Source organism: Dysidea avara, chromosome 14 (assembly GCF_963678975.1).
Source record: "Dysidea avara chromosome 14, odDysAvar1.4, whole genome shotgun sequence".
Taxonomy (NCBI): domain Eukaryota; kingdom Metazoa; phylum Porifera; class Demospongiae; order Dictyoceratida; family Dysideidae; genus Dysidea; species Dysidea avara.
Genome location: NC_089285.1, coordinates 1,819,927 through 1,838,784, shown reverse-complemented (window position 1 = coordinate 1,838,784; position 18,858 = coordinate 1,819,927). Strand labels below are relative to the sequence as shown.

Here is an 18,858-nt window from a genome sequence, read left to right as displayed (position 1 = left end):
ATGAAAAAAACTGACCGTCTAAAGGAGAAACTTCAGAGAAATGCAGAAGAAAGCAGAATTGTGTTAGATGAAGAGGATCACAATGAACTGAAAGCAATAATGGCTGAAGAAGGTGCAAAGGTTAAAAAAAGAATTGCCATTAATTCGTTTGAGCATTTATTTTGGGAACAACAAATTAAGGCTGCAGAAAGTCACGATCAAATGGTGTCTTTACTTGAGAAATAAGTCATCTGGGGCTTATGAAGCACTTAGGAATTCAGGATGCGTATGCTTACCATCACAACGCACTTTACGTGACTACACTCATTGTTTTGAGAGTACAGTTGGCTTCTCCAATATGGTTGACCAGATGCTAATGAATGCTGCAAAGTTGAACGAATTAAAAGACTGGGAGAAGATAGTGGGGATACTAGTGGATGAAATGTATGTGCGTGAAGATTTAATTTACTGTAAGCACTCAGGTCATCCTAGTGGCTTTTCAAATCTGGGAGAAATTAATGAACATTTACTCAAGTATGAAAAGGCCATGAAAGATCCATGTAATGTAGCTAAAACAGTGATGATGTTTATGGTGAAAGGAGATTTTACAGAATTACAATTTCCGTATACATTTTTTCCTTGCTGTGATGTGTCTGGATATCTACTTCACAAGCCAATGTGGGACTGTATTTATAGGCTAGAAAGATGTGGCTTCAAAGTATTATTTGTTACAGCCGACGGAGCATCAGTTAACCATGCTCTGTTTCGTAAACATGATTCGCCTAATAAACTTTTATACAAGGTCCCCAGCAAGTATGCCAATGATGGGAGACAGATATTTTTCTTTTCGGATCCACCTCACCTGTTAAAAACAGCAAGAAACTGTTGGGCTTCATCATACAGAACCCTTAAGGTAAACTATTTACCTAATGATTTGTACTGTTATGCATATTATGTACTGTTATGCATATTATGTACAGTACAATGGTAAAGATATATCATGGCAGCATGTACAAGATCTGTATTACAAGGACAGTAAGAGGGGAGTACGACTGGTGCCAAAGCTCAAATATGAGCTTGTACATTTGAATTCTTTCTCAAAAATGCATGTTGACCTTGCTGCCCAAGTAAGTTACTATTGTATTGTTTATTAAATTTTTCCCTTATCTACACGTTTAGGTGTTCAGTGAAACAGTCTCCAAGATTTTGACCTTAAGTGGAGATCAAGAAGTGTCAGAAACAGCCAAATTTATATTAATGTTTGATCGCTTCTTTGATTGTCTGAACGTGACCAACTTTGATAAATGCAAGAAAGAAAGGAAAGTTTTTCAGAATCCTTACAGGAAATCAGATGATTTTAGAATCAAGGTTGTGTTATGTATTTTGTATTAGTAATATACTTAACTCATAGAGTCCTATATGGGGTCAAAATGGCCCAGATTACTTTCCCCCATGCTACACTTCATTCTGCAAAATGAATGCCACATAAATCACGCTATTCAAATGCACATGCGTATAAATGCATTTTCTAGTGAAGTGTCATGGCTGACGGAATTGTGGCAGGTAATAAGAAAGTAACCTTCGGAGATTCGCCCATAGAAATTGAGGATGATGGCAAAGGAGATAGTGAATATGCTGAAAGCTCTGGCAAAAAAAGTTTCTATGAAATTACCACCAGCGAACCAGAGTCGCTTTCATCCTCGGACGAAAACAATTCTGAAGAGCTCGAAATGGTTCTTCACTCGGCATATACTACTTGTTCACCCCAGAAGTTTAGAAGTGACCCAGTAATGAGAAATTCGTTATTGCTATGGGATAAGGATTTGTTAGATTCTGACGAAGGTTCGTGTCGTAGTGTCTTCCACTAGTCTCGCGCGCCCGACCCATAAAGGGTGGGGCGCGCGAGACTAGTCTTCCACTGGTCATATGCATGGTTTCATTCACTTCTTTTGTTAATTTAGGTGTGGACAGTTCTGATGATAGCTCGGTTCTTGCTACCTCTCTTGATAGTGAGGGATACACCCAAGATGTAAATATTGATGATGATGCGTCAATAGTAGGTGAAATGTCGAATGCAAAAATCGAGATTCCAGCAGTTGGGTGTGGGGGAAGCAATTGTGATACAGATGATGAACTGGATACTCCCAAAAGAAAGAAACGTAAGAAAGGTGGTCATAAAAGTGGTGGGGATGTACGTAAAAGAACCAGAACAAGTGATAAGCCGAAAAATGGTGATAAAAGCAGCAGTGACATACATAAAAGAACCAGAACAAGTTATAAGCCGACAACTAAAGTTAGTGATGCACCTCCAGCTAGAGGAGGTGATGCTCCAAAGGCTAAGGTTGGTGAAAACCAAGGAAAAGGAAGTGACAAAAAGAATTCTGGGGCAATGATGATCGGCAAGTTTCTAGCAGTATCGTTCTGCAAGCTACCAGTGCTGCTCAAGAGGATACCACTAAGTGTGTGCAATAAAATTTGAATTATTATTATTATTATTGTGTTGTTATATTTACACATAGCATATTATTTTTTTTGTAGTTGGTACATATGGGAAAATAAAATAGTGACCTTTCCATACCAATTTTGTTTGTTAGCCTGTAATGTATAAAGGGTTTCATTTTTCCGCTACCAATGACAGAAAAAATAGTTGGCCATGTGGCTATGCATGGAGTAATACATTTTGTCAACATGAAGTAATACATTTTGTCAACTATTATAGGAGTTCTCTGGAGTGGACAGTTGGTGATTATCTTTCATCTGTGCAAAATCAACCATCACCACTTGAGCTGCCAAATTTCAGCTATCCGTCTGGACCATCCACCAGAACCAAGGACTTGGATAGTCCTGTAAGTATCTTTCAGCTTTTTTTCACTACGGAAATATCAGAAACTATAGTTCAACAAACGAAACGATTTGCATCACAGAAGGGAGTAACCCTGCAACTATGCGTCGAAGAGCTACTAGCATTTATAGCTTTGAACATTGCTATGGGAATGCTACGGCTTCCCCAAGTCCGTGATTACTGGACAACCAGTGAGATACTGTCAACTCCGTGGTTCCCAACCATTATGTCCAGAGACAGATTTTTTACAATTCTTAGATTTTTACATTTAGTAGATTCCACAAAGCAAAAAAAGAAAGGGGAACAGGGCTATGATGTACTATTCAAAGTGAGGCCCATAGTTGATCATTTCTCAGCAGTTTTTTCAAAGTATTACCAACCATCACGTACTCTAAGTATTGATGAAATGATGATTGGCACACGCTGTAGAATATCTTTTTTACAGTATATGCCGAAGAAACCAACCCGTTTTGGTATAAAAGTATGGGTCATAGCAGAGGCAAAAACTGGCTATGTGTTGGACTTTGCTGTTTATACAGGTGCCATGGACAATGATAAGAAAACCCCTGTAGGCCAAAAAGTTGTGTTGATGCTCATGGAGCAGTACCAAGGTAAGGGGCATTGCCTTTTTGTAGATAACTTTTATACGAGTCCAGACCTTTTACTTCAATTACTTGACAAAGGAACATACTGTACAGGCACTCTACGAAAAAATAGAAAAAACTTTCCCACTGTGCTTTTGCCAGACAAAACCTATTCGAGTGGAACCTATCGATATGCAGTGTGTAAAAGCAATGAACGGCTCCTTGGCATCTGGTGGAAGGATCGAAAAGATGTCTATGTACTTACAACAATGCACAATCAGTCGGCATCAAATGTTTTGAAGCGTGCAAAAGGGGAAAAAGAAAAGAAGGAAACCCCTTGTCCTACAGCGATTGTAGACTATAACAACTATATGGGTGGAGTTGATCTTGCAGATCAGATGCTGATCTACTACTCTATGACTTCACGACGAATGCTAAAGTGGTGGAAGAAAGTGTTTTGGAGGATGGTGGATTTGTCTGTCGTCAATGCGTGGATCATTTTCCGCACAAATATTCCTGATTCAACTATAAATACCCACAGATTATTTCAACTTAAGCTTGTCCAAGAACTTGTGCATCCCTTATTGATTTACGCTCATCTCCAGATTGTCCCGAATATTTGCAAGAACGCAGGGGAAGGAATCGAGCTCACAGTGCAAGACGTCTAGTAGGAAAGCATTTTCCAAAGAAAGAAGACAAGCGTGGGAGGTGTGTTGTTTGTACACATAGTGCTAATAAAAAGGATGCCAAAACTTACAATTACTGTGAAAAGTGTGATGTGTATCTTTGTTTTGGAGAGTGTTTTGAACTTTATCATACAGTCACCTCTTTGTAACTTATCTCTACTTGAACTTTGACCTTAACTTACAGTTGTTTTCATATAGTTTGTCTTGGTAGCTAACAGTGTAACACTTGTTTGAAGTTTTTTATTAGTACATGAAATAATAAGACTGATGTTAACATTTGCATAGTAGAATGTCTTGGTTATTGACACCAACCTGAGGGTGAGTGTCACTTTTATCCAACTAACTACTTTTATCCACCTAAGAGTTCTGATTTGGAATGTAATGTTGATAGCTACAAGACTGTGCAGTCTTTGTAAACTCTGATGCTAGATGAAAACTACCCTACCTAACTTTATCAAAGCCCAAAGGGAAATTGTATTGAAAATGCTATATGTAATTATATACATATAATCTGCACCTGTGAGAACACAGACTAGTGATATTGTGTAGGTATCGTAAAAGTAAAGGGCAGGCAATTATTTCATGGTATGTAAACAGGTAGCCATTTTATCAATCATTATATTTGTAAGTGAATGCTTTATTAGAGTATATCTGTATTTTTGATTCTACAACAAGTATCTAACCACATTTTTGTCAAGACATCACTTCGTAAGAGTAGGTGGCTAACAAACCATTATGTGGTCTATAAAATGGGTATGACTATGTAGCGATTTTATCAACTGACTGTTATATTAGAGTGATTGAATGCTCTATTAGAGTATTTCTGTATTTTAGGTTCTACAAGTGTCTTACCTTATCAGGTGATCCTGAATTATGATGGTAGTTGCATTTTTTGCAAGTAGTGCATAATTTAAAAATTAGGTTTCTGAGTTAAATACCGCAGTGGCTCCAAGATGAATTTTTAGCATATTTGATGGAATGGGAGAGGCAAGCACGTGCAACTGATCTTGATGCAAAGGATCAAAAGAGGATGATGTTAAGTGATGAAACTCTTTATGGAATTCGAATGACTGGTTTGTACAAAAAAAAATAATTTAACAAGTTTTCAAGAGGGCTAATGTTACCTCTCTAAATCCTTTCCTGAAAGATGAATGTAAACTTTATAAATTGTTATGCTGTGTTATACATTATTACTTACTCAATTTGTCCAACCACTAATGGTGTGTTAGGGTCCTGCTGTAAACTCAGAAGTCTAAATTTTACAGGGAGGGGGTTCGAGCCCCTTGGAACCCCTTCCCTATGTCCCTAATTTATACAAGTCATAGGCATACCTATACATACAAGTATAAGAAAAAATTGGGAATTTTAAATTAGATTAGGGACAATGTATAATGCTGCAATAAAAAGTACTGAAACAAGCTGGATCGGAGTAGTACGTAATGTCCAAATACTGTAAAACAATAAGAAGTGAATATCCCTACTGTGCAGTGTAATGTTTCAGTACTTTTTTTTGCAGCGTTATACATTGTCCCTAATCTAATTTAAAATTCCCAATTTTTTCTTATACTTGTTTGTGAGCTTTTTTTGCAAGCTCATAACTACTAAATACCCTGCTTTTATTTACAAAACCAGTCACAAAGTTAATCAAAGCACTAATATTTTATGCAAGCAACCAACAGAACACACCACTATAACTAATCGCTAAACCGTAATAAGTTAGTGTACATAGTTTGACACCCACTATACTTGATGTAAGTTTGGCTATATGGTATTTTATTTACATAGCTATGTGATGATGAAATTTTTAGTTTTGCTTAACACATGAAGAAATACAAAGAAAGATAATCGTGAATAAAAGCATACTACCAGTCTAGGATGATGAAGACATGAAATCATTGCAACACAGTATCTCAGTATAAATTGATTTACTGATCATGTGAAGTGCATTGCTAGAACCAAAGGTACTTTCAGTTGTGAATTATCATGATCCTGAGGTGTTCTATACTTGACTCGACATATTTTCTGAACATGTATTGCTTAGACTTATATAAGTTTGTATATGTTCCATTATGTGCAATAAAGAGTGAGAATTAATATTAACAATTTAATTATAATATTGATTAATGACATATGGGACAAAACGATTGCCGTCTCTACTAAAACATGTGTCTCCTGTCCTCTTCCTCCTTTTCCCCTTTGTGTCAGCCCACCTTCTTGCTCCCTATATATAAACCTATTTCCCTGTCCTCTTCCTCTTTGCCTCGCCCATCTCTTCTTTCTTTTGCTGCCATCCTCATCTTTGTTATGCGCCCCATCATCTCTTTATCAGCCACTTGCCGGCACCGTTTTTTTTCCTTGTGGAGCTGATCTATTTCTTTTGTTAACGCATTGCGCGTCGCAACCATTTTGTTGATTTCTGTAACAGTACAGCACACTCTGAATCACTGCGAGAGGAGATGCATCATTCTACTTAATGGCTCTCAATTCCTCATCTTCAACCGCCGTAACCCCTGCACCATCATCCTGAGGAACCTTAGATCTCACTACCGGATAACCAAGTTGTGTCACGATGCCACATCACGCACATGCAACTAACCTTCTTCGTCTTCTGCTGAATGGCTTTCAAGACTGTGATACGCTACAGAATTATTATAGCCAGCTTAGCTATCACAGAAGTATTATACCTTGCATTTTTCAGTATCACTCGGACTCGGTACTTCTGCACGTGGCCAGTAGAACTTTAAACGGTATCTTCCCGCCTATAGCTCAACGTGTTTTACTGGTTTTAACAACACGTGCTATACTCGTTTTGTGAGCACGTGTTTTATAGGTCTCTTCGCGCGGCGCATATTGATTAGATAAGTGCCTGCTTAGTGGTCACACTAGAATTCACGTAAGTCCGTAAATGAAGCCATACCGTACCGTGATTAACAATAAAACACTGTGCCATTAATAATATTAAAATAATGGTACGGTGCTGGTACTACATTCATATAGTTATGTTGTCATATTTTAGACGGATGTGTTTGTTAGTCTTTTCTTGTCATGTTTGTGCACGCCCCTTGCTCTTCCTCTCTGCCAGTGTGCTGCTCTTCAAGTGTTACTGGTTATAAAATGTGTGGGTAGTTATGACATTGAGCTCTTCACATACCTACCTTTCATTGTGTCCCTGTCTTTGCTGTTACAGCCTTTTGCTTTTTTCGACTAGCTCAATGCTGTTAACTGTTAACAAATGATACAACTATGTAATGACATCAGTATCTGCTTGCACAACATATATATGTTTAAATGCTATCTGACAGAACTTGCCACAGAATATCAAACCGCACGCATCATTTGCCATCTCTATTACCTGGAAAATAGTCATAAACTTACATACTCATTTCCTTGCCTTACCACTAGATAGATGGTGAATGACTCCAAGAGAGTTTACAAGGTACATGATTGGAAGATAAAATGGTCAGTTAGTGTACTCCCGCTTCATCTTAGCACTCACATTAAACCATACACTAACTAACCATTTAAATGGTTCTGTCAATTGGTGACATTTTAGGTACCTGCATATGGTTACTATTACTGCCAGTTCCACACTTTTACTACTAGGCCAAGTACTGGTATTGCCAGTTCCATACTTGTGACTGGTTCAGTACCATGTAAAAGCAAACCAACAGTGCTCTTCCTAACTGACAACACTTCGTGCATAAGCTTTCTGCATACCATTCTACAAGCAGTCCTTTTCCTAGTGGCAGGGGACATCTCCTGTACAACAGAGTCAAACAGTTTATAAATCTTTCAATGATTGTTGAGCATGTTTCGTTCTGCTGCATGAGGTCCTCCACCATTCCATCTACACTTAAACGAATATGGGATTCAGTTGGTGGCTTAAGCAAGTACCTACAGCAACAAAAAGAATGTGTAAAGCTGGCAAGATAATTAAATTAAAGATTATAGACAATGGAAACACTATACCTGTGTTTAGATGTCTTGCACAGCTCTGTCACCTGTCTTAATCTTCGCCAGACCCTAATTTCTCAGGGTGGCGCTTATTGATTAGAGATTATAAGCGCATCCTTGAAGAAAGGTCTGATCTCAATCGCATAGTCAAACTGGATTTCCCACCCCAGAACAAAAGCGGGGTGTTAATGAAGCTTTCCCCATCATACGTATATTTACGAGTAAAGAACAAGCCACGAGTGTAAAAGATGAGTTTATCTGGGGCAATTTTTTTTCTGAGGCAATCAGAGGTGATACTCGAGCCGAAGATACTTCCTGACAACAGTAGAAAGTGTTGGTAATTACATGCTAGAAAATGCGAGTCTTCTTTAATAAATATAATCAAGGATGCTGTGTCATCTATCATGTCACATGAAGTATCCTCGACTCGAGAACCGGCTCTGATCACCTCAGATGAACTTATCTTTTACAGTTGTGGCTCATTCTTTATCTGTAAACATACGTATGATGATGAAAGCTTCATTACCACCCGGCTCTTTGTCTGGGATGTGAAATTCAGTTAGACTATGCATATGAGAAAGACCCTTTTCGAGCAGGTGCTGATAATTCAATAAGTGCTGTGCCGAGAAAATTGTGGTCTGGCCATGCAAGACTAGGGCATCTACCTGGTTTTAAAAAGTGGCCCAATCATAAATTTTAACAGATGAATTAATCACTAACAATTTGTGTATATACAGTATATGTACATGTGCTGTTGGTAAAACCAGACGATATCTTCAGATGCATGCATGTATTCAGTTCAGTCTGGCCAGTATTGAACAAAATAACTAAATGTCACACATTCTAGAATTAGTGCTGTCATGCTAGAATAATTATTGTAGCTTTACATCCTTGTCTGGAAATATAACGTAGTCTGTGTAGTTGTCTTCTTCAAAGTATATTGTCCATTGGTCAATGTCCTTGTTGTAGGCAGTAAGCACTCCACTGTACCAATGTTGGTCATATTTAGCCTTGACCTTTGAACCAATTTTTGACACACACACACACACACACACACACACACACACACACACACACACACACTCACTCTTTTCAGGCATGTGCCCACGGTCGGCCTTAAGGTAGCTGTGGGTACATGCCTGGTTTAAAAGGTCAGTGTGACCCAGCACAATAGTGTATCGATTTTTTGTGTGTTCCACTGTAAAAGTGTTGTTCACCTACCTGTCTCTGTAGCATATGCTGGTTCCTTCTGATGCTGCCAGGTGTTCCATGATGACGGCTTTATCCATCTGGTAGACATCCACCATGGCATGCATAATGGAGACAGCATGTGGTGACTTTGATGACAAATTGTGTCGCTCTACTGCATTGGTGGTTGACGGGCATGCCTTCCATGTTGAGCTGGTCATATCTGACTGGCACTTACACAGCATCTTTAAATGGTATGGCCTTGTCCACCAATTCACCCAAGCCTTTGCACCAGACCATTTGCATTCATTGTTCACTATAGATATGTGCTCACTAGTTAGTCTTGGGACCATTGACGTAATTGTTGATATTGGTTTCTCCCCTTTTAATACTTCAAAGCAATTTTGAACTTCGTTTGTGCTTTTCAAGCTTGGTATTTCCTGCGCTATAAGTTCAAAAGCTTGACGAGCCAGTATTTTTTTACCGCTTGTAACACAGTTGATGTGATTCTTTTAGCTACTCGCTGATACGATCGTGCCCAATGCACAGCACACCCACGTAGCAGTCTACCAGCCAGCTCAGGTCCCAAAGCCTTAATAAGGCCAGCTCGTTCTGTATCACTCCAGTCAACTACAATGCCCTGAAGCTGTTTGTCGACATTGTATTCCGGAACATCTTGGGTGCAGGTTGCAAACATTTGCTTGAATGCGATCTCATACATAGTGGCATTTTCCTTATTACAGCGCATTCGTGCAATAATAACCCACTTCATTGTTGTTTCGTCAAATGCTGTGGCATTAAATAGGTATGGCAAAACTGAATTTTCCCCATACGTAACATCAACCTGCATAAAGTCAGCACCAGCCATTATCTTCGACATGAAGGGGCTCATAATGAATTGGTATGAGATGTCTGGTGAAAGGCTGTAGTGGCGCATGTAGGGATGTCCTAATGTGGCATAGCTTGTTAGCTTTGAGTTTTTATCATCTAGACCTTCTCTCTCCAGATCTTTCCCATCAAGCTTTTTCAAAGCTTCGTTGAAGTCCACTATTGAAGTTAGACCTATAGAGAAACGTTGTGTATATATTATTGCACCAGAGAGTTTTTAGCAAGTGTTATCAAAAATAAGACTTGAAACAAACTTTGAATATTCACTAAGCATTTTAGTGTTGGTATAGTAAAATGGTGCTCACTTATCTATTAAGATCTCATGACCCAGTGTACATTATGATGAGCCTAATTGCAAGCAAAAACTGAGTAGTAGAAAATACTCAAAATGCAGAAAAGGTAATGATTGTTTCAGCCTTAGGCGAGCAGTGAGTGTACATACCTTTTCTGTGACCTCCATCTTCTAGTGCCTTTTTCCTGATTACTCTCAACTTGTCTTTGCTAGTAGCTGCAGTATCCACTGCACCTGGCACGAATTGCAGTCCTCTTCCTGATGCTAAATCATCAGCTGTCAAACGAGGCGATGCACTTACAGCAGATACAATGTTGTGTTTGACAAACGTGGAGACTACACTTGGACTAGGGATCTTATGGTTGTGATGGTTTTTAGTTGGTGATGAGTTGTTAATAACAATGCTAGCCACCCACCTACAAATATAGATATAGAGTGTATTATAAACTGTAATGACAAATGATATGCACACAGTGTATTATGGTTTAGAACATAACAAGGCCTTTAAAAGACCACAGACTTATTGGTTTGCAAGCCCAAATATTTTGGATCAACCTTAAGCCATTCCACCAAGTTGCAATAAAAATTTATCAATTTTTTAAACTGCCGCATTTGCTGCTGAAGGATTTTATTGTTTCAGAAAATAATTTTACATGTAACACTGCTTGGGTAGATCAAAGGAATTTTCAGGTTTGTGTATCTGATATTGCCCTGACCACAGAGCATAATATCTTGGTGCAGGCTATTTGCCTGTGCAGGCTGATAGCCAGTGCCACGCTGAGTGACTAATCACCCTACCCAACCCAATGCTTACCACTGGATTGCTTTTATACTGTATGGGGTGATGTTGCTATTACTTTCATGAAAGTAAACAGACAAGTCCTGAAAAAAATTCATAGAAATTCTTTCCCTTGTGCCATGATCTAATCGATTGTGGGTTGTAACCAAAATCTACCAGTTCAACTGAGTGCCTACAATGCTAAAATATAGTCTGGCGTGGCCGACCCTTTTTTAAGCGCTCGGAAAAAAAGTAAACCCACGACTGATTATAAACTCCCGTACATGAGCCACAAGAATGCTGAAAGTATGTAATTGGGCTGGCTTTCAGGAATTTGAGCCCTTATTTGGATGTGATGAACTTTTAAAATTTTCATTCCACTATTCCACCATTGCAGTAGTCCATTCCACTGTTTATACACTCCCCAGTACTTCAAAGTAGTATGAAACAAATGCGTTGACAAGCTGTCTCAAACTATTGTTCAGATTTTACAGTGTAGACCTTATGCAATGGGGTGCACGCAATTAACTTTCTGTATATGCTCAGAATCTATCCGTAAAAATTGTTTTTAGTAGTGCGGAAAGGCTGTTTTAACAATCTCAGATTACTGCTAACTTATATGGGAAAGCGACTTAGCAACACGACAGGAGGTCTGTAAGATGTCAAAGCATACTATTTTGTAGGGATGATACTTGCTGTCACATTGAATAGGGTAGTTCCGGCGTGTTAATTCTAGCTATCAGCCTATTCCTGCCTGCATCAGGGCACACAAGCCCTGGATGAAGAAGAAAAGCGGTAACAGATGGGATAGTATCCCATGTTTGTACAGTAGTGTCACTAGGCCGCTGCTAGCTCGCGCTTTGCACTGCAGCCTCCTAAAGTTGCTCATACTAAATAACACACCCCCAAAACTACCTTTGGTGATATGCTACAAGAAATACTTCACGTTTACAGACCTCCTGTCTTGTTCCTAATTAAGTCGCTTTCTCTTAAATTACCAGTAATGTGAGATACTTAAATCAGCCCTTCCACTCTGTCACCATTTTCTAAAAACTAATTTATGGATAAATCCTGAACATACACAAAAAATTTATTGCATGCGCCCCAGTCTATAATGTTATTATAGCAAAGATATTTGAAGTAATTGTAAGCAGTTACTTTGTGAAAACAGTTAGCAGGGCACAGCCACTGTTGCAAACAGAAGGACTCAACTTGACTGCTAGGCCTTGGGGAGGGTGACTGCTGCATATATATTCTAGTGTATAGTGTATATAGCCATTAGGTTAGTTGATACTATCACATTTGCTCCATGCCACCATGCACCCATATCATCTATTCTCGCGCAGCCAGACCACTTTTTCTTATTTTGTATTCGGTCAGGAAGAAAAAGGGTCTGGTGGATGCAGTATAGCTATTTTGTTCTGGCAATCCCCAAAGTTTGGGGATTTTATTGTGGAGCTTCGGATTGCTCTAAAAGGCTCGCTGATTGGTGTTGAGTAGTGGGAACCATACACGATGGCTTCGCAACTTATTTTAATGCTGAAGAAGGTTAGCTATAACTGTTCTAACTATGTTGTTACTAGGCCCGCTCTTTCACTACTAAGTGATTACTCCATGGACAGAATTTGCTATTACACTCGCGGAGAAATAGCTCTTTAACTAGCTACATGGTGAATGACAGCAGTTGAAGCTTGAACTTGTCGCCACTGAAGAGAGGTTCAGGGGTGGTTCAATGGCAACATCGCAAGACAACTGTTGTGGAGTCACTAGAGCAGCTAGCTAACCTGGTCCAACATTAAAATTATTTGTGAAGCCATTGTGTGCGGTTCCCACTACTCAACACCAATCAGCAAGCCTTTGAGAGCAATCAGAAACCGCACAGTAGAATCCCCAAGTTTTGGGGATTGCCAGAACAAAATAGCCATACTGCATTCACCAGACCCTTTTTCTTCCCGACCCAATATAAAAGAAGACAAAGCGGTCTGGTTGTGTGAGACTACATATCATCCCAAACTATTTTTGTTATATTTTGTAATTTTTATTTTCATTGTGTAAGGCAACCACAAAATCTTCTTACTGCCTAAAATTTCCTCATATACTGTGGCTTTTAGTGGCAGGCTTAAAACCCTCAAATAATACTGCAGTGCGGCACTATTTGAAGGGTTTTATTTTGGTAAAAAAAATAGTACTGCCAGGATACAAATCAAGTAATTATGGTAACTAATTTAAGTTACCTTCACTACAGATAAGGCTACAACCTCAATTTCTTTACTGTCCTAGAGTTTAAACCGATGAAACGACTTATATAGTTGTGCATGTATTAATGATTGTCCTACTTAGGAATATATTGTCTGCTGTATGTATAGTATCTGTACCTTCTGTTGTCAGGAGACACAAAGTTTTGTGGAAACATGTATACGAAGATGACAGGGCAGTTGTTTGTGTTAATGGTTGGGCTGCTTGGATGCTTAGTGCAAAGGTTTTTTTTGGAATTTCGGCTTTGGACATGTTCACATCCAGCTCCAGAGCACATTTTTACACCATTGCAAGGAGCCAATCTGTAGAAAATGGATTCCTCGATTCCGTCAATTTCAGTGGTTACACACCTATCTGAACTCAGTTTCCCTTTGCTTAATTGAATGTCATCGCAAAGAAAGTGGGGCTTTGCTGCAACATACTGAGGCAGCTTGCTAATATCTTTGCTGAATAGGAGCTTATTTGATGTGGCTTCTGTTGTTACTCCTGGAAACTGGTACTGCTCCTTTGAAGTGATATCCTACCAGTTTTCCTTGTCATTAAGCAGATCTCTAATTGTAGACAAAGGGTTGCTCCCACGACCGACACGCTTCTTTTTTTCAGCTGATTCATGGCGGCGCTCTGAAACTGGTTGATGCTTCAAAGCAGCATCCTCTTGTAATAAAAGAGGTGGCAACATAACCTCCTTGTTGTTGGAAATGGCATCCTGTACTTTTCTTGTGACTTTAAAGTATGCGAAAACCCCAGCTTGTCTTCCTTGAAATGTGCCACAATCCACCTTCCTGCTCAGGTATCCAGCAACAGAGCACTGCCGTGCAAATAAGCGCCACCATTCTAGCGATAGATGTGGTGGACTTTTCCCATATGCAGCAGAGGCCTTTGGATCAAAGTTTTGTAGATCTTTAATCCACGTTAAATTGCTTCCCCGTAGAAATTGTGCCACCTTTTTCTCCCCTTTTGTTCCTAGCTCATCAATAGCTGAAATTAGTAATGCCAGCTCCTTTGACATGTCCACAGATACAACAGGGGTAAGAGCACAGACATCACAGTATTGATCTGATGGATGGACCATTTGCTCCCCAAAGCCTTCCAATACTATTTGGTGTCGACATTTTCTGGCTAGGTGAGCATATGTAAAATTCAAAGCTTCAGAAAATGCTGTGGCGACCGGTGATTCTCGTTGTCTATCTCCATTTCCTAGCCAGTACGACAGATGTTGAATGTCGTCATCTGAATAGAATATGCATGCACGTGCTGGGAGACCATCTCTACCTGCTCGGCCAAACTCCTGCACCCACGATGATAAGTCAGCTGGTAAGCCATGCCGTATAACAAGGCGTATGTTTTTTTGTTTATGCTTAAACCAAATGCCCTTGTGGCTACCATTACCTTGCAGCTCCCATTGTGCCAAGAATTATGCGAATCTTCTTTATCTTTGTCACTCATGGTACCATAATATCCTACAGCATCTGTGCTTTTGTCATGGAGTGCACAAACTATTGGACCAACATGTCTCGCAAAATCTGTGTATACTATTGCACTTCCATCACCAATATCCTCCAACTTCTTTTTTGCAATAGCTGCAAATTCAGTAAACCCACGATTTTCTCCTAAACCTGTAATAAATATTCATAAAATATTATGTATATTATAATGATAATATTAATCATGCATATTATACCACACGATACAAAATTTTGGCGAATTTGGCGAAATGATGTAGATTCACCAAAATATTCTTGCCAATTGTTAGCTAACTAATTGAAGTTAATGCATCATGACACAAGCATTCACCAACATATTATCCGCCAAATTCCTTCATGAGTGAAATCGCCAAAATTTTGTCCCACCAAAATTTTGTATTGTACAGTATACTTGACGTATACGAAATACTGGTGCCACAGGAGTTTAATGTCATAGCAAGAGTGTATTGCCATTTTGAATTGGACTAATACAACTCTGTTTTATTGAAATTGATGGATAACGTTTAAATCATAGTAATTGGTATTATCAAGAGTAAATAATGAGAGAGAGAGAGAGAGTATCTAACTCTGGTATGGGCTATCAAAAATGAGCGTGTGAAGACCTCTGGCTTCTTTAGACCAGGCTATAATAGGTGCCAATCAACTGGCATGCGCAAGGCGCCCCCATAAAGAATTACACCTGCAAACAGCGCCTATGATTACATACATGTGTGGCTGTTAATGGAGTCTTAGGTGAAAGGTGCTATGAACCTTCGCCATCGAGTGGATAGGACTAGCCGTGAAAGAGAAGTAAGCAACCAGAAAGTTACATCGACATTCGCAGCCAGTGGGAGATCAGCACAGTCGAAAACAGTCACAGATGTGATTTCAGTTGCCGGCATAGAACGTGGACTGCGAAGAAGAGGACAAGGAGCAGGGAGAGGAGCAAGACGAGGAGTAGGGCGTGGAACAGGCCAAGGAGCCCAAGCCACGAGCCAATAACCTTACCTGGTTGTATCTAAGCCAACTTTCACTTTGATACGCAATTCTACTCGGGTTGGCAGCTCTAACAACACAGGCAGGTCAGTGTCGAAGCGTCTTTATTAAGGTTACGGAATAGTTTAAAATGCGTGGGCGGAACAAATTACCAAACCTGCTTTAAACCAAGCAGGGATAAATAATTTCAACAACTGTGTTGTGTTAGCAATACAACTAATTGTGCTTGTTTGTTTTTACTACAGAACAACGACTGTTCTTGGGTGTGTGGTCTACAATAGAGCGATGTTTTATAAAAACGCGCCGCCAAAAACCAGACTAACAGATTACTGAATCCTTATAATTTCAACACAAGTGGCTAAACAACTAAAATATCTAGGTCCTGTGGAAGCGATTTTTTAAGTTACTGGTAGTATAGACGTTTTATTGAACTTTTAATAGTTTTTTCAGGTGAAACAAGCTCTTTGAAGGCTTGTATCCGAGTCGCTGGGGAGAAACACGCCAAAAAACGCTTCCACAGGACCTAACAAATTTAATATACAGTATCACTATGCCCTAGAAATGCCAATACAGCCTACAGCTTTTGCTGTATTTGGCGGCGGAAAAAACATGGTAGTGACAGCTGGAACTGAGCGATGTACGGGCTGGCTTACTTGTGTTACTACAACAATTGTAGTGTTCCACCTACCTCAAACTACACTGTAGCTACATAAAAACATTAAATATGAAGGGCTTCACCTTCATTTGAAACTTTTCACGCTGCTAGACTGGTTTTATGGTCTTCTCAAAAAGAATCGATAGGCATTCAAAATTTTGAATGATTGCCCATGACTATACCGTAACCTTAACTACTTTGTCCGCGATCTCACTGCTTTGTTCTTGACTCTCAGCCATTACCACTACACAATAGTCCCATAACACACAACACTGCCGTGTGGATGTCTTCTCTGTGGATGTCTTCTCTACCAGATGTGTTAAAAGGCCTCTAATCAATACCCCCATGATATGCGTAATTTTACTAATAAATCCGATTATCTTCACGCGTTCATTTTTGATAGCCCATACCAGAGTTAGATACTCTCTCTCTCTCTCATTATTTACTCTTAATATTATTGAACAATACGTAATGCAACAACCCAAATAGATTTGTTGAGGAAAGTCCATTGAGCTAATACATAGTATTTGGTATCCACTGTGGTATTTTTGTTGGTGATAAGAAACATACTTAATGGCAGCAGACACTCCTTGTACCAATACACAAGGCAATTAGTGTGTTTTGTACATTAATCAAGCCTAATAATCAGCAATAATGATTTACAATGGTGTAGGCTTTCATGAACTACCTATTGTTTGACAATGGCACTTATGTAATTTTAGCCTTTTTATTGCTGAATTCCAGTGTAGTGCAGTCATGATTATTGGTGCTAGTCTCTACAACTTGCCGACAAATTGTTATATGGTTTTGGAATGTATCTGTTGTAATATCATACAGGAGTATGGATCAACACTCCTCCAATAAATATTCTGACCAAAAAACCTTCCTTGCAATACTGTCATGCCTTGACGTTCTTTGAACACCAATGTACATGGGATGTGCATGTCTATACCCTCCTCTGTGCTTTGCTGGCTAATCAAAAGCCATCTAAGAGCTAACAAAGCAATCAACATTAAAACCATTAAGAAGAAAAAAATTAAAAGCCTCTGACTGTGCTTTACATAACAGTAACACACTAATATACCAAGAGTTATATATGATGGGTAGAGAAAGTATCGAACTAAGCTATACATCGTGAAACATGAGCCTGTAAAGTCCAAGATAATTTGTATAAGTGGCTGGCCAATTATAAGTGTGGTGGGTGTGGCACTGTTGAGTGAATGAAACAGTGTTTTAGAAACATTGCACAGAAGGGACTCGGGCCTGAGAATCAAACATAGAGATAGTGCTGGGCGGTATGGCATTTTTTGATTACGGTACGGTATTGAAGAAAATACCACGGTATTCGGTATTTCACGGTATTCAGCTTGGTAAGGAACTAATATATGTTTTTACAGTAATTGTTAACTGTAGCTACTCACAATTGAAAGTTACCCATGGCCAGCAGGTTATAAAAACATTTTACTAACTACATGACAGTAGGCAGGTGCTACATTGTAACCTGAAACCTAACAGTTGCTGTTAGGAGAGGCTTGTGGTCACCACCAAACCACCAACACATAACCCAACTACCTTGTCTCTGGCTTCCTGCACACTAGTCACATTCATGCCCACGGTATTTTCAGAAACAAATACCTTTGAAACGGTTTAATGAAAATACCGCGGTATACGGTATTTTCGGTATACCTCCCAGCACTACATAGAGAGTCACAGCACTACCAGCCAAGCCATGTTCCCTCGTGTACTTGGTTACCCGGTATTGCTTCACATGACTTCTTCCCTTGAGATTCATTTTTGGAGCCAACCATTGCAAACCCATGAGAACTATCTGTAATAACAAGTTAAACCAAGGGTGGATCCGAGCAACAACTTTTCAAACCTAAATAATGCCGTTTGGCTCCCGTAAGAAGGGAAACTTTAGCAGATCTGCACATATCTCAAATTTTTTCCTCCACACCAATTATTTTATGATTCACCACATGTTCCCCCGTCAAACTTTCCCTCCATACAGCAGCTAAATGGTCTGCACCTTTTGCTAAGTAGATTCTTAGTTGACACAGATTGAATTTGTGGTGTGTGGTGCCTGACTAACCTTGACTCCCTCTGCCAACCTTGAAATCACACTGTATGGCTTCAAGGTATATGTTGGAATGGTGAACAGACCCCTTCTCAATCAGAGGACTCCTTAAAAAATTTTGTAGCTTCACCATGATATCCGGGGTCACGGTTGCACTCAGAGCCATTATTGGAGTGTTGGAAAACTCTATTGGTAGCTCTTGGCAGTGTGTGTAGAGTGG

At 39.4% G+C, this 18,858-nt stretch overlaps 2 protein-coding genes across 2 annotated transcripts; both read left to right on the top strand.

Moving 5' to 3' along the window:
* Window positions 1-5,184, top strand: LOC136243940 (uncharacterized). The gene is made up of 5 exons (XM_066035480.1): window positions 1-120; window positions 188-892; window positions 960-1,106; window positions 1,159-1,347; window positions 5,035-5,184. Exons 1-5 carry the CDS (start codon window positions 1-3, stop codon window positions 5,182-5,184), a joined length of 1,311 nt encoding a protein of 436 aa, XP_065891552.1.
* Window positions 1,521-3,925, top strand: LOC136244767 (uncharacterized). The gene is made up of 4 exons (XM_066036325.1): window positions 1,521-1,821; window positions 1,941-2,438; window positions 2,699-2,825; window positions 3,799-3,925. Exons 1-4 carry the CDS (start codon window positions 1,521-1,523, stop codon window positions 3,923-3,925), a joined length of 1,053 nt encoding a protein of 350 aa, XP_065892397.1.
* Window positions 5,185-18,858: the final 13,674 nt, after the last annotated feature.